The sequence below is a fragment of the Brachyhypopomus gauderio genome, chromosome 7, assembly GCF_052324685.1.
Source record: "Brachyhypopomus gauderio isolate BG-103 chromosome 7, BGAUD_0.2, whole genome shotgun sequence".
Lineage (NCBI taxonomy): Eukaryota > Metazoa > Chordata > Actinopteri > Gymnotiformes > Hypopomidae > Brachyhypopomus > Brachyhypopomus gauderio.
This window is the reverse complement of record NC_135217.1, coordinates 25200232-25214425: the sequence shown is the minus strand read 5'-3', so window position 1 is coordinate 25214425 and position 14194 is coordinate 25200232. Positions and strand designations below refer to the sequence as shown.

Sequence of the window (14194 nt, the reverse complement as noted above, 5' to 3'; positions counted from 1 at the left end):
TGGGTAAACAGTGCAGACCTGAACTCTCCAAAACCACCCACCCACACACACACACACGTGTGCACACACACGCCAGTGTGCCTCGTGGCTGTAGTCTGCCCTCACGCCCCAAGCAGGGCCCCCCCCCCAGGCCCCCACCCCCCACCCCACCCGGCCGGGCGTGTTCAGGGCGTGTGTCTCCTCTCTCAGGCCTGTCTGCTCAGCACTCTCATGTGAAGTTGCCAAATCTCTCTCTCCTCCAGACATGCTGAACACCAAGAGCTTACAGCTAGGCTGCAGTCTTTTAACAGAGTCCTCTCAACCCTTGCCCACCCAGGTAACTCCCCACCCCCCCCGCTCCGCACATGAGATCTGCTGGGACTGAGCGCCTGTTTTAGTCGAGTCAAGCGTTATCATGTATAACACTCTAGTGTGGCAGTAGACGTTGGCTTTGGTTAACCTGTGCGGGCAGTGGCGTAATGCTAACCGACACCAGTCTCTGCTGCCTTCCATGTTGAACGAACCTCTGCTTTTCGGTATTGTGGGTGTGTGTTTGGAACGAGCGTGTAAGGACTCCCCTCTCTCTCCTCTTCCTGTGTGTTGTGTTCCCCTGTGCCCCCCCCCCCCCCCCAGCAGGATCTCCTGTCTGGTGGCCATAGTAGCGGTAGCAGCACCTCCTCCCTCTCAACCCCCCCCTCAGCGTCTCTCAGCCCCCCCCAGCAGCTCAACGGCCTGGCCATGCCGAGCCCCGCCTCCGCCCCGCTGCCGGCCATGGGGGTGTGCGGCCTGGCGGGGGCGCTGCAGGGCGGCCACGGGGCCCTGAGCGCCGGCCTGGCCGCCCTGAACGGAGTCATCCAGACGTCGTCGGGCCTGGTCCAGAACGCCGGCAGCCTGCCTCACCCGCCCGGGAACCCCACCGGCTCCATCAGCACCACCTCCCTACCCATGTCCGGCAGCCTCAGCAGCAGGTCTGTAAACCTCCTACACACACACACAGGTCCCATGCATGATTTTATGCACACTCCTAGATACAGACATGCACGCATGCATGCATGCATCCATACACATACACACACACACACACTAGGGCTGAACGATTAATTGCATTTGCGATAATCTTGCGATATTTTAAAATGCGATTCTCTAATCGCACAGGCTGCGATTTAAACTGGTCACGTGACTTGGGAGCGAGCCGAGCCGAGGACGAACGGAACAAACCCGAGCAGGAGGCAGGGAGGTGGAGAAGTGAAGTTTAACTTGTTGCACAATGGCTTCAGGCTCGACAGAAGCTGACACAACTGAAAGTCTAATACCAAAGAGGGGCAGCACATCAGTTGTGTGAAATTACTTTGGCTTTAAAAAAAGATGCTGCTCAACGTCAGGTACTGTGTGTGTAAAACGTGCCTTGCTACTGTTGCGATGACGCGAGGTAACACTACAAACCTTCTTCAGCATAAAAAAACACCACAAAGCCTCGTATGATATTTGTAAGGCTAAAAAGCCAACGACCAGTGCTGCGTCTTCAAATACGCAAAAGTGTTTCTTTGCGCTTATACAGCCTTAGTATGCCTTAGTATGAGCAGCGAAATACCGTAAAATCACGCATAGGATTTAAAGCACGGATAAGCGCAAAAGCGCGGATAGCTTGACCGCGGTCCTGCAGACAGGGATCACTGACCGAACCGTTTGAAAGTGTAACTCCTTATGGATATAATTCGAAGCGGCACGCTGAAATAACTCGGGCAGTAACGGAGTTCATAGCGAAAGACATGATGTCCGTTAATATAGTGAACAAGCCCGGCTTCATGGCTTTGTTAAACACACTGAATATGCGCTACCAAATGCTCTCATGCACATATTTTAGCCAAGTTGCTATACCTGCAGGGTTGCCAACTCTCACGCATTGAGCGTCTTAGACTAAAAAGTTACTAGTTCGATCTGGCGCCAACCACAGGCGATTGATCGATAGCGTTATAATAATAATAATACTTAAATTTTGTCCATTTTACACCGCCCCGATAACGTTCGCCATAACCCCCCGCTCAACAAATTACGTTACGTGTGTGTAACCCCCCCCACAACAACAAATTACGCCACCCACTCCAGGTTCAAGTCTCACTTCAAGCGATCTTGAAAAGTTGGCAACCCTGTATCTGAGCTGTATAAAAAAATGCCGAAACGGATTTTCCTGAAAACAGTGGAAATAAATCGCGATTTTAAATCGCAATCGCAATTTATAGTTAAAAAAATTGCAATTAGATTATTTTCCAAAATCGTTCAGCCCTAACACACACACACATACTCAGGCTTGCTGTTGTTTGTTTGACTTTCTCTTCTCCTGGGTGTACTCTCATGGTTTTGGCTAGGTAGTGGTTCTGTAGGTAGCTGTTGCTGTAGGTGTTGGGTGAGGGTGTTGGGTTAGTGCCCTGTGCTGGTGTCCCTCACACAGGCTGCATGTTCACCTGCCTCTCTCCCCCTCTGTTGTTTCTCTCTGTCTTGCTTGCTGGAGGCAGTAATGTGACCACTGCAAAAACCAGGTGAGAAGCAGGAGATGTGTGTGTTCTCATCTCGTTTCTCTCATGTAGGGCTGCAACTAACGATTATTCAAAAAATTTCTTAATCGGCCCGATTAATTTTGCAATTAATCGGGGAAGACAGTTAATTTTCATTTCAGAAATTTATTTTTCAGAAATAGAACATTGAATAACAGAACAAATAAGTACTTACAATAACTAAATAATAGATTATATTAAATGTATTAATAAATTCTAATAAATTAAATTAAATAATAAAGAAAAACAAGTGGATCTCTGATTAAAGGTGCAGATAGTTCTATTGAAGCCTTTGTCTTCAACCATGGATAGAGGCCTCATGTCAGTAATGATCATGTTGAGGATGCTTTCAGTCAATACAGTGGTTTGTTGTGGTGTACATGTCTTTCCCATCATGAAGCCTGCCATTTTTTGCTGTTTTTTTTCTAGAATAAGAGACTATATAGTATGAGTATGCATAATTTTAACAGGTCAATAAATATCTGGTTTTATTAGATTTTATTTATTCAAACCATCAAACCATGCTATGACGTTTCGCATAGTGTGAGTGTGCCGTTACATTTCCTCACTTCAAAACGAAACAAACTCTATTTGTATTGACTTGATGATATTGTAGTGACACCCTGCTGTTGAGCTCCTTTCACCCTCGTCGGTCCGTTTCAGGTGCTGTGTCATCGCCGTGGTGCTCCCGAGACAGGCCAAATCACTTTTGCAAAGCTTGCATGTTACACATTGTTTAGTTGTGTGAAGTGCTCCCGCACTTTTGAGGACTTAAGCCGAACATTTTTCTCTGCGTTGGTCATGTTTCATTTGTACAATTTATTTACTTCTTAATGTTAAACAGTTCTGAAGAATCTGGCTCCGCCTCGCTCTTTTTTTTTCCCAGTGTTGACGAAGCGCCGCAGGTGACGTAAGCTAATATGACATGGAGAGTGAAACAAATCGTGCGACACAACGAATCGATAATGAAATTCGTTGACAACACTTTTAATAATCGATTGTTATCGATTTTATGAATTCGTTGTTGCAGCCCTACTCTCATTATCTATTTACTAACAAGTCTCGCTGCACTGCTGTAAAGTGCTGAGTTTGTCATTTTGTTTCAGTTCCTGCTTGAATAAACTGAACAGGGATGTAAATAAATGGTGTGCAGAATGACTGTGAACCAACACTTCACTGGACCTGGATGGAACCCTAACGTCTGTGGATGGTTGAGATCACAGATCAGTGGTGCTCATATATGGTTTACAATCATTATAAGTGTGTGTGTGTGTGTGTGTGTGTGTGTGTGTGTGTGTACAGTACTGTGAGGCTCCTCACTGAGCAGCAAAGGCAGATTTTCCTCCAGCACCAGCAGCAACTACAGCAGCTCTTCAACTCCCAGCAGTCCACACCGGTAACACACACACACCCAGTAACACACACACCAGTAACACATACCAATAACACACACACCAGTAACACACATACACACACACCAGTAACACACACACACCCACCCAGTAACACACACACACGCACACCAGTAACACACACCCAGAAACGCACACGCACCAGTAACACACACACACACACCGGTAACAAACACACCCTGTAACACACACACACACACCGCGGTAACACAAACACAGACTGCAGGGCCTACATGTCTGGGTTTCTATTAGGGGTGTCACGATTCTCTAAATCCTCGATTCGATTGAATTTCCGATTTTAGGGTCACGATTCAATTCGATTCTCAATTTACAGCAGAGAGGCCTATGCCAGTTTTAGATTAGTCTATGGCAGGGGTCAGCAACCTATGGCACGCATGCCACTGCCACCGTTGGCACGCCGAGGCATAATCACTGGCACGTGCCACGCTGGACCAGCATCAGCAAAAAAAATTTATAAAAAATCTCAGACAGAGAGCATGATCCTCCAATCAAAATCACTCCTCAACGCTCTGCACTCAGCTCCCGCCACAGACCCATGTTTAAATTGGTTTAAATAACCATAACGGCAGCACGGCGCTGCGTGTGACGGAATCCCTGAGCCGCCTCAAGGCTGGATTATTTATTATGGATTATACTTTCGCGAGTGACCGTAGCGCGCGACTCCGCACACCTCGCGCGAACCTGCGCGAACGGCGGAGGCGTTTATATTCTTTGCAGTGTTCTCCGAAAGGATATGTGGTAGTATAAAGGAACACCCCTCAAAAACAGGGGAAGGAACATTTACCTGACGAAAATTAATGTTGCATTGTGTTCCAGGTTTGAAAAGTGCTGAGATTTAGGCTAAAGTACTTGAAAATGTTTGAAATTGTAACTACTTCGTTTCACAACAAATAGCTGTCTGACTGAACAGTTCTCTTGTATTACGTTAACAAATACGAGCCTCTTGAAACACCAGGACGAAACATGAGAGAACGTGAAGACTAAGATTGGGCATTTTGAAAATAAACAACCATTAAATAATGTGATGAAAAAACGAATTATTTCGAATCATTACGAGTATATGTATAAATATTTAACTTAATTAGGTGCTTTAATTCCACCTTCTAAAGGTGTATGAGCCCAGAAAACATGACTTGGTTCATTGTGCTGAAGCACGGCGCGCGCGAAGTTACAAAATTCGAGAGGTGCACGACCTTGCGATTCCCCAGCGTGCACGGGCGGAGCCACCGCGATTACGTCATTTTCGGCACGCGGACCCTCACAACGTGTCTAGTTTAAATCTAGGCTTTACTTTGTGTAGTGTGGGTGCTTGCGTAGCTTAGAGGAAGGGATCGTCGATCCTCTTTTGACTTCGAGGCTCGAGATCGTGACATAATTTTGATCGATTTCGATTAAATATCGATTAAATATCGATTAAATATCGAAATTGTGACACCCCTAGTTTCTATGTTCATTTTATTTTGCCATTTTAGTCAGTGTCTCCTTCAGGTCTGCTTCATTAGTACATGTGCACACGTCAGGGGTTTGACCATACTGTCTTTGTGTGTGTGTGTGTGTGTGTGTGTGTGTGTGTGTGTGTGTGTGTGTGTGTGTGTGTGTGTGTGTGTGTGTGTGTGTGTGTGTGTGTGTGTGTGTGTGTGTGTGTCCGTCCAGGAGCAACAGCAGGTCTTACTCTACCAGCTGATGCAGCAGCAGCAACACGAGCTCCAGCAGCTGTCTTCCTCCCCCCAGCTCCACCCAGGCCCCGCCCTCTCCTCCTCCTCCCCCCAGCTCCACCCAGGCCCCGCCCTCTCCTCCTCCTCCCCCCAGCTCCACCCAGGCCCCGCCCTCTCCTCCAACCCCTTCCTGGCCCTACACGCTGACAGCAGTGCCGCCCCGGCCGCGGTCAGTACCGCTCGGGCTGCTTTAGCAGCGCACAGGGTTTGTTCACGTTTGGATTGACATCTCCTTCTCATTATCATCAGTAATCATCCATGCCTCTCTGTCCCAGGCATTCCCCATATTATCTTTTTGTTCTGTAATTCAGCACGGTGTTCTACAGGCGTTTGTCATCAGCTGTAACATCTCACTGTGTCCTTTGTCCCCATGCAGAGACTGGGAGACAAAGCCTTGGCCGCAGCAGGACAGGAGAAAACGTGACCCGCACTGGTTGCTGCACAGGGACGGGGACCTCGGCCTCTCCGGGACCGACCCGCAAACCCCACACGCGCGTGCAGAATCCTCCCTCCACACACGCACGCACGGCACTCTGTTCAGCTGGACAACTTTCTACGTCTAATATTGCACTGAATTGGAATAAATCACTTGCTGTAAACATTAGAGTCCCAGGGGGGCCCTTAAGAGGCCAAGACACACACACACACACTGGCACGCATGCACACTTGTGTGTACACACAGACACGGCGCTCTGTGTGCGTTCTGGCGTTCTGGTGTGAATCACTGTGTGAGGATGGTGAAGTGTGCAGCTCTGGGCCCGGCTTGTAGAAGAACCTCCGTCCTCCACCACACCTGCTTCCTCCTGCTGTTACCTCCTCTTTAACGCAGCAGGACGTGTTCCAGCACCAACTCCACAAACGGCCCTCCTACGCGTTTGGAAATGTATTTAAGGACAAATGAAAGGACAACAGAACTAAATGGATAGAGAGTTTAAAGCTTGAAGCGACCAGAAAGCAGCCCACCGCGAAGGCCTTGCCCACGTCGGCCCCCCGGACGCTCCCGCGCGGGACGCACCGGAGGTCCCGACAGACACGTCTCACTCTGCTGTACTTGCAAACAAGCACCTACCTCTCAGAGCCAGGACCACGCTAGCAGGACCTGCACCCAAGTGCCGCCCACGGCCACGCCCCCGGCCACACCCACGGCCACGCCCCCGGACACAGGCGACCTGGAGTTGCCCTCTCGGCCGTCGGGAGCCCAGGCGGTTTGCTTTTCCTGAAAGTACAAAATAAATATCAATACCAACGTCACTCAGGCAGTAGCACATCACAGGGCCCGCCCACTGAAAGCTCATTGATTTGATATTTGTGCTGCATCGATCATTTCTGAAGCTAACTTTGTAACCCCTCCCCCCCCATTTCCTCCTAATTTATTTGCATATGCGCATCAGGTGCAAAACAAAATATATTTTAGAGCCCGACTGTGTTGCCGTTTTATACTACTGTACAAACGTTCTCAGTTCCCTTGAATCTTGTAAGGATTTAGATGAAAATGTCTCGTCTGGCCGTAAGAGGGTCTGAATCCGGCTCTGTTGTAAATATGACTTGATTTCCGTGTTTGTGTCCCCACGTAGAGCAGCAGATTTCGTTGGTATCGGAATCAGCTAAAGTTTGGTTGGCACCATCTCACCTCCCTTCTGATGTACAGTTGTGTTTTCATTTATGGTGGGAAAGATATTAAAACTCATTTGATGTGTTCAGATCTAATTAACAGACATAGGAAAATATTAATGCAGGCGATTAATTTATTTTTATATGTACAGGAACTTGTTTTTTTTTTTTGTTGTGCCATTTTATTGGTTGTTTTATATTCCTTTACCCATAATTTTCATGTTTCTGTATAGGAATTATGCAAATCCCTAAAGTTTGTATTTAAAAAAAAAAAAAAAAAAAAAAAACAATTGTCGGTCCAGAACTCCTGCTTCCTTCTGCTCCTAAACACTGAACACAGAAATTGTAGCATTACGATTTTTCAGTGATTAAAATCATTTTTCAGTGATCTAGCTGCATTCATAAAATGTTGATTATTTGCACTGAGCAAGCTTGGTGTGATTATTAGGGTTTGATATGATATGAAATTTTTAGGGTTTGATATAATGAAATTATTATTATTACTATTCTTGTTTGATATATTATAATGAAATTATTTTTAGTGTTTGATAAATATATGTTGCTGTATAGTAATTAAATTACTTTGATCATCAGGAACAAACTGTTGATATACTGATCATCTTTATGCTTATTGGTTAATTGGTTCAGTAATTAAAAATCATTCTGTAAAGCAGGAAGGGGGTTATACATCAGATTTCAAAAGTTGCTGTGTTGTGGGTGTCCTACTCTAGTTGTGGCCCTGTCTCTGTCCTGCTGGGGGGGATCTCACCCTGGAGATGCAAAACCATAAGCACACAGATGTTTAGATCTTCCTCCATCACGGAGGAGGAGGATGTATCATTTGAACATTGCTGATTCATCGTCACTGGACCCTGATGGATCGGTTTACTTTAACGAGATATAAAGAGCTTAGCCATCTTGTCTTCACTGGTGTTGAGGACAGTAGGGGTGTGTCTCAGTGGGAGGGCATGAACACGGCCACATTCTGATGTCACACTGGCTATGCTTAAGGTTGTAGGCGATGCTTTGTCCACAGGTCAGTAAATGGTGCTTTATGATCGTGGCATGAGCAGTATTCAGAACTCAGGGTTCCAAGCCCCTCCCTCCCAGGCTGAAGGCAGCTGTGAGGGGGCGGAGCTTCGTCTGTGCCCTACTCAAAGTGACCTGCTGTGGGGACGCCAGTACCCCCACCACCACTAACTTCATCATGCTGTCTACACCACTGCTCACCCTCTGACCTTTGACCTGTGACCTCACCATGCGGTACTAAGCTCCACCGCCCCACATCTGAATCGGATAAAAGTGCAGTTGCAAATTTGTGAAACGTCACACAATCACAAATATTCATACTGGCATAAATATGTGGGAAAGACCGTGACTGGATTTCATTGTAACGGTTCCAAAATGGCTGCACATATGTTTGCTGCCCCTGTGCTGAGGAGACCAGTGTGTGTGTGAGGAATCGGAGGACAAGATAGCAATGTCCTCTCTGTCCTCACTCTGCCTGGTGTGTGGTGGGTGCTGGAGGTCGTGTGGGACGGGTCCGTTTCCCCCAGCTGCCAGTGAGGGCTGGGCTCAGCTTACAGCCAGGTAACAGAAGCTGACCAGCGTCGCGGCTCCAGGGGAGACCGTCTGATTTATGTCCTCCTCGCTCTTCATCAGCAGTTCTGTAAACGCTAACGGCCAACTCCAACTGAAATTCAGGCATATTTTTAGTCTGTGATGAATGTGTATTTTGACACTGAATCTTTTTTCAATGCGCCGACCGCAAATTGTGAATAGATTCTGGTTGTGCAGTGGCTGCGTTGGGTTGAAGAGATCCGGGACACACACACACACACACACATGCCAGCAGCCTAAAGCAGGTCAACCCCTGATGGTTGTTTGACCCTGTTAAACTGATCATGACTAGAAGAATGAGACGAGTGTGTGAATGGGTTACTTTGTCAGCTCTCTGGAAATTGAACACTCCCTCTCACACACCACAGGACTGCTGAACACTCCCCACACACACACACCACAGGACTGCTGAACACTCCTTCACACACACCACAGGTCTGCTGAACACACACTCATACACACCACAGGCCTGCTGAACACTCCCTCACACACCACAGGACTGCTGAACACTCCCCACACACACACACCACAGGCCTGCTGAACACTCCCTCACACACTCACAAACACCATAGGCGTTCTTTGGTCTTGTTTCCCATTCCAGTTTCCTTCCTGTCGCCTGGTCTGTTAGCACCGGGTTGTGTTCCTTCCTCTCATCCACATTCCTCTCTGTTTATATTCCTCTTCATCAAAACATCTTCACCCATTCCCTTCGCTTCCCTTTAACAAACTCGGGGATTCTCTGGTAAATGTGTGGAGTCCCACAAACAGGTTTGATGTGCTGGGCTTATTCTGGTCATTTAATGGCTCTTGGCTGTGAGTGAGAATGTCAAACCTGAGTGCAGAGCCTGAACTGCCCAGGAGCCCACAGGCCTGCTGAACACACACACACACACCACAGGCCTGCTGAATACACACACACACACACACACACGGACCTGCTGAACACACCCCACAGGCCTGGAGCCTGCACTACCCAGGAGGCCGGTAGGGCTGCTCACCTCACCCTCCTCCCTCTGCACGTCCTCCTGTCTCCCTCCCTCGCTCCCTCGCTCCCTCCCTCCCTCCCTCGCTCCCTCCCTCCCTCCCGCATGCATGTTGATGGTTTCCAGCTGTCTGGCCAACATGGAGGGCACAATTCAGCTACATCTGCTTCTGCCGTGGTAATTAATAGCTCGCTTTCCTCTTGTGTCAGACGTGGAGCCTGAATCTCCTCTCCAACCACCCCTGTGTCCCTCTCCTCCACCCCTCCGCCCGCACCACCTTATCGGACCTGCCAATCATGTCCTAGCTGTTTAAACATGCCACTACCACTCTCATATGCGCTCTCTCTCTCTCTCTCTGTCTCTCTCTCTCCCTCTCTCACACACACACACCACCCAGCAGTGCCCCCTCATCATCCCAGCTTATTCACCCTCATCTCACACACGCCCCTCCCCCACACAGTTCCAGCTGTACTCACGTCCGTCATCAATAGGTTTCACTCGGCCCACTAAGACCCCGCAGGACCCCCAGTGCTGTCTCTCCAGGACACCTAGCTCGGGACCTTCTCTGTCTCTTCCAGTGCCTGAACCAAAATGAGCCCGGAATGAAACCGACAGTTTACTTACATTGTTGAATCATAAGCGATGGCAGCGTTAGTCTTAACAGGTGTTCGTAAATGTGCAGTGCACGCCACTGCTGGATTATAAGTAGTCTATGTCTTTTCAAACAGCTTTCTTTGTTTCTTTATTTGAGTTTTTATAATTTTTATAAGAAATTTGGTTTGATTTTACACAGAAAGGCACCTCAAATGTTATCCACACTTCATATCTGGGGCCAATTTCTGAAAATCCGTTTTAAAAAACGCAAACAAACGAAATAAGATCCGTTCCCGGGACGCCAAGTAAACATCAAAACACCTTAATATTGTATTATTGATATTTTATACTAAACCTGAGAAAGAAATCCTCGAAGTCCGAATTTTTAAATAAATCAGCTGTTCGACACACGCTGTCTACACACTTCTGGTTCGACATGTTCTGTGGGCTATCTAGTGTGACCACTTATATATAGAGGAACCGGAAGAAGGCCTCGGCTGCCCGGGCAGCACCGCGGAACAGCGCAGATGTGGTGCCGCTGTGTTGTAAGTGTGTCGGGTGTGTTGAGGCGATCTGGGCCCCCCTCTCCCCCTATACACGGTCCTCCCCGCCACATTAGCTGCACTACAGCTACGGGAAATGCGGCCGAGTACAAGCTTTAGACTTTATTCTCTTCCAAACGCATTTCTCCCTCCCTCCCACTTTATCTGGAGACTGGACCCTACAGGTTCCCGTCCTGTTGCACAGCGGCACCAGTACGTCCCATTATTGTGGTTGTGTCTCTTTTAAAACGTGAGCACCGCGCCCCGTTACTGTACGCTTGTCTGTGTCGCCCAACGTCTGCTGCAAAGAACCGTTTGCAGTCGAATTTAACACATTATACAGTGTGTAAAACTATTATATTGTTGATTTTAAGTCTATTTTAAATATATTTAAATTTATATTTTTAATTATTTCCGTGAATTATAACCATGTGGGACTGGAGTTGTAAAATCATTTAACTCATAACACCGCATTAACGGTACGTGTCCGTTAACTGGAGGACTGGAGGTTCTGTGGGTTTGTTCCAGCCGGGTGGACACACACTGAGAGCGGAGGGGACGGGCTGTCGGAGGCTGCTGACCCCTACATAGGCCGCACGGAGAGGCGGGGCCATACACAGTTATGCAAAGCTTCCGCGTGACACTAATCTGGCCTGTCACTCCGCCTGTGCGTCCCGGGGCGTCCTGAACACAGGCATCTGCCATAGAGAGCACCGCGCTATTGGAACCGGACCGCAGTCGTCGGTAGTCCCGCCGGTCTCTCTTGGACACCGAGCTCGCGTACAGGCTCGCGGGAACTATTCAACACGCTTTCTTCTCGGACTTTTACACACTACACATAAACGATTATGCTTTTCTTATTCACGAACAAACTCTTTCTCTCATGCTAAGAAACATTATCCTTAACCCCCTCCTCAACACACACACACACACACACACACACACACACACACACACACACACACACACGCATACGCACACACACACACACACACACACACACGCATACGCACACACACACACACACACACACACACACGCATACGCACACACACACACACACACACACACACACATACGCACGCACGCACGTACGCACGCAGACCCATTCCATCTCTACAATAACAGAGGGCCTCTCTCACTCTCGCGGGCTTCTGGTTTTCCCTGCTGCTCCTCGCTGTGCTGCAGGCGCTGAAAAGCAGAATTGTTCTGTGCTGTAGCTACACGACCACTTGTAATAGAGATTAATGTCTTACTTGATAATTACCAATAATTCTCTAATATCAAGTAATGATGGAAAATATAAAAGCGAATTGTACCATAATTTTTTTTTACAAATGGTAAAATTCAATCAACTGCATTTCGGTTGTGAACAATGGACGTTAAGTTCCGAGGCGTCTGTATTTGTTCCGTGTGTAAATGTTTTATTTTATAAAAATAAAATTATATTTGTAAAACTATATATTAGCCTATTAATTATTTATAACATACGACGTGTAACGCAAGTCATAGCATAATTTCAACACTACGAAAATCTACAATCTATTACAACAAATACTAATTCTACTACTACTACTACTACTACTACTACTACTACTACTACTACTATTACTATTATTATTATTATTATTATTATTAATAATAATAATAATAATAGGAAATTGTAGAAGTATTTTCAACACCAGTATATTTTATAGCCTGATTTAATTTTGCGAAAACTCTTGACTTTGAAGACTCAATAGTTTATTATCGTATAGGGTATAGAAATAGGTATGAAAGCTTAATTACTGAGACCTTTCTCCAGACACACAGACACAAATGAATTGGAATTATAATTACAGGCGACATGAAAAATGTGACAAGATGTAGAGTGGAAATATTGTAGGTGTATGTAATTAGATAAAAATAGATCGGCTTACACATCATTAGCCTCTTTGAGCACTTATCACAATAGTTCATAAAATGTGCACAGTACAATTAATTTTTAAAAAATAAAAAACTCGTTAAAATGCCCCTTAAAAGGTGTACTATAAAAAACCTGTAAATTTCATTTTTCAGGCAAACATTTGAGCAAAAACAGTATTCAGTTTCTGCTAATCATTTATGCTGCAAAGCTTGTTAATTAGAGAAATGTTCAGTAGAATCAGCTGTCATCATTATAACACGGCAAAAGTCACCTAAATGAGGTGTGTGTGTGTGTGTGTGTGTGTGAGAGAGAGAGAGAGAGAGAGAGAGAGAGAGAGAGAGAGCGCTTTCATTATGAGCAACGCAGTAAATATGCATGTCATGGGTAAAGAGGCGGCTCTGGGGCCCTGCTCATCTCGGGAGGCTTCGTTAATTATTCAGCTCTTTAAACCCCAGCGAGACACACCCGCTCTCTTCACGTAGCCCGAGCACGCGAGTCCAGCAGCCCTGACCCAACCGTGGGCTACAGGTCACCTGAGTGTGCAGCTAGGAGATGATGCGTTGCTATGAAACCGCAGGCTCGACGACAGGGATATGGAAACCAGGCATTAGACAAGAATGTGGGCTGAGCGGGCGCAAATAGGCCTACAGAGGAGAAAAACATGTCTACGTGGGGGTTACCACGGGGACGGCGGGGTGGTGCTGGTGCTGGTGGGCTTCCAGCTGGGAACCTGTGGGGGTGTTTCAAGCAGGAAAGGTTCGTGTGTTGATAAATAAGTCACCGATGTAGATAAGATCATTCAGGTAGCTCAGTTACTAGATAATGACGTCTCAAAACAATAACAACAACAGAAGGGTAAGTATAGCACAGTGCAAGGTTCCAGCATTCAACACAAGCGAGACAAAGGATGATTAAAGGCGGGACGTCTTATGTTACTAATACCAATCTAACTGCCCTCGAGTTTACTGGCTGCAGGAGCGTCTTTGTGAATTGTTGCGTTTGGCGAATCACATAAAACAGTCAATGAAGTGTGTACTCGGGCGAGCACGTTGTAGCTTGTGTGACCTGTTCGAGTACTTTCCTTGAAAACAAAAATCTGCCAACGACTGAGAGAAAGATAATAAGTCATAACTCTCAAACGAAGTGTGTGTGCGTGTGTGTGTGTGTGTGTGTGTGTGTGTGTGTGTGTGTGTGTGTGTGTATGTGTGTGTGTGTGTGTGTGTGTGTGTGTGTGTGTGTGTGTGTGTGTGTGTGTGTGA

The 14194-nt window shown here is 46.8% G+C and overlaps 1 protein-coding gene across 1 annotated transcript in view; it reads left to right on the top strand.

Annotated features, from left to right (window-relative positions):
• Positions 1–7580, top strand: part of mllt10 (MLLT10 histone lysine methyltransferase DOT1L cofactor) — a 57975-nt gene extending 50395 nt beyond the window's left edge. Inside the window, 6 exon segments of the mRNA XM_077012807.1 lie at positions 243–316; positions 616–947; positions 2493–2516; positions 3834–3927; positions 5618–5848; positions 6056–7580. Coding sequence (XP_076868922.1) covers positions 243–316; positions 616–947; positions 2493–2516; positions 3834–3927; positions 5618–5848; positions 6056–6103 — 803 coding nt within the window. The 3' untranslated portion in view covers positions 6104–7580.
• Positions 7581–14194: the final 6614 nt, after the last annotated feature.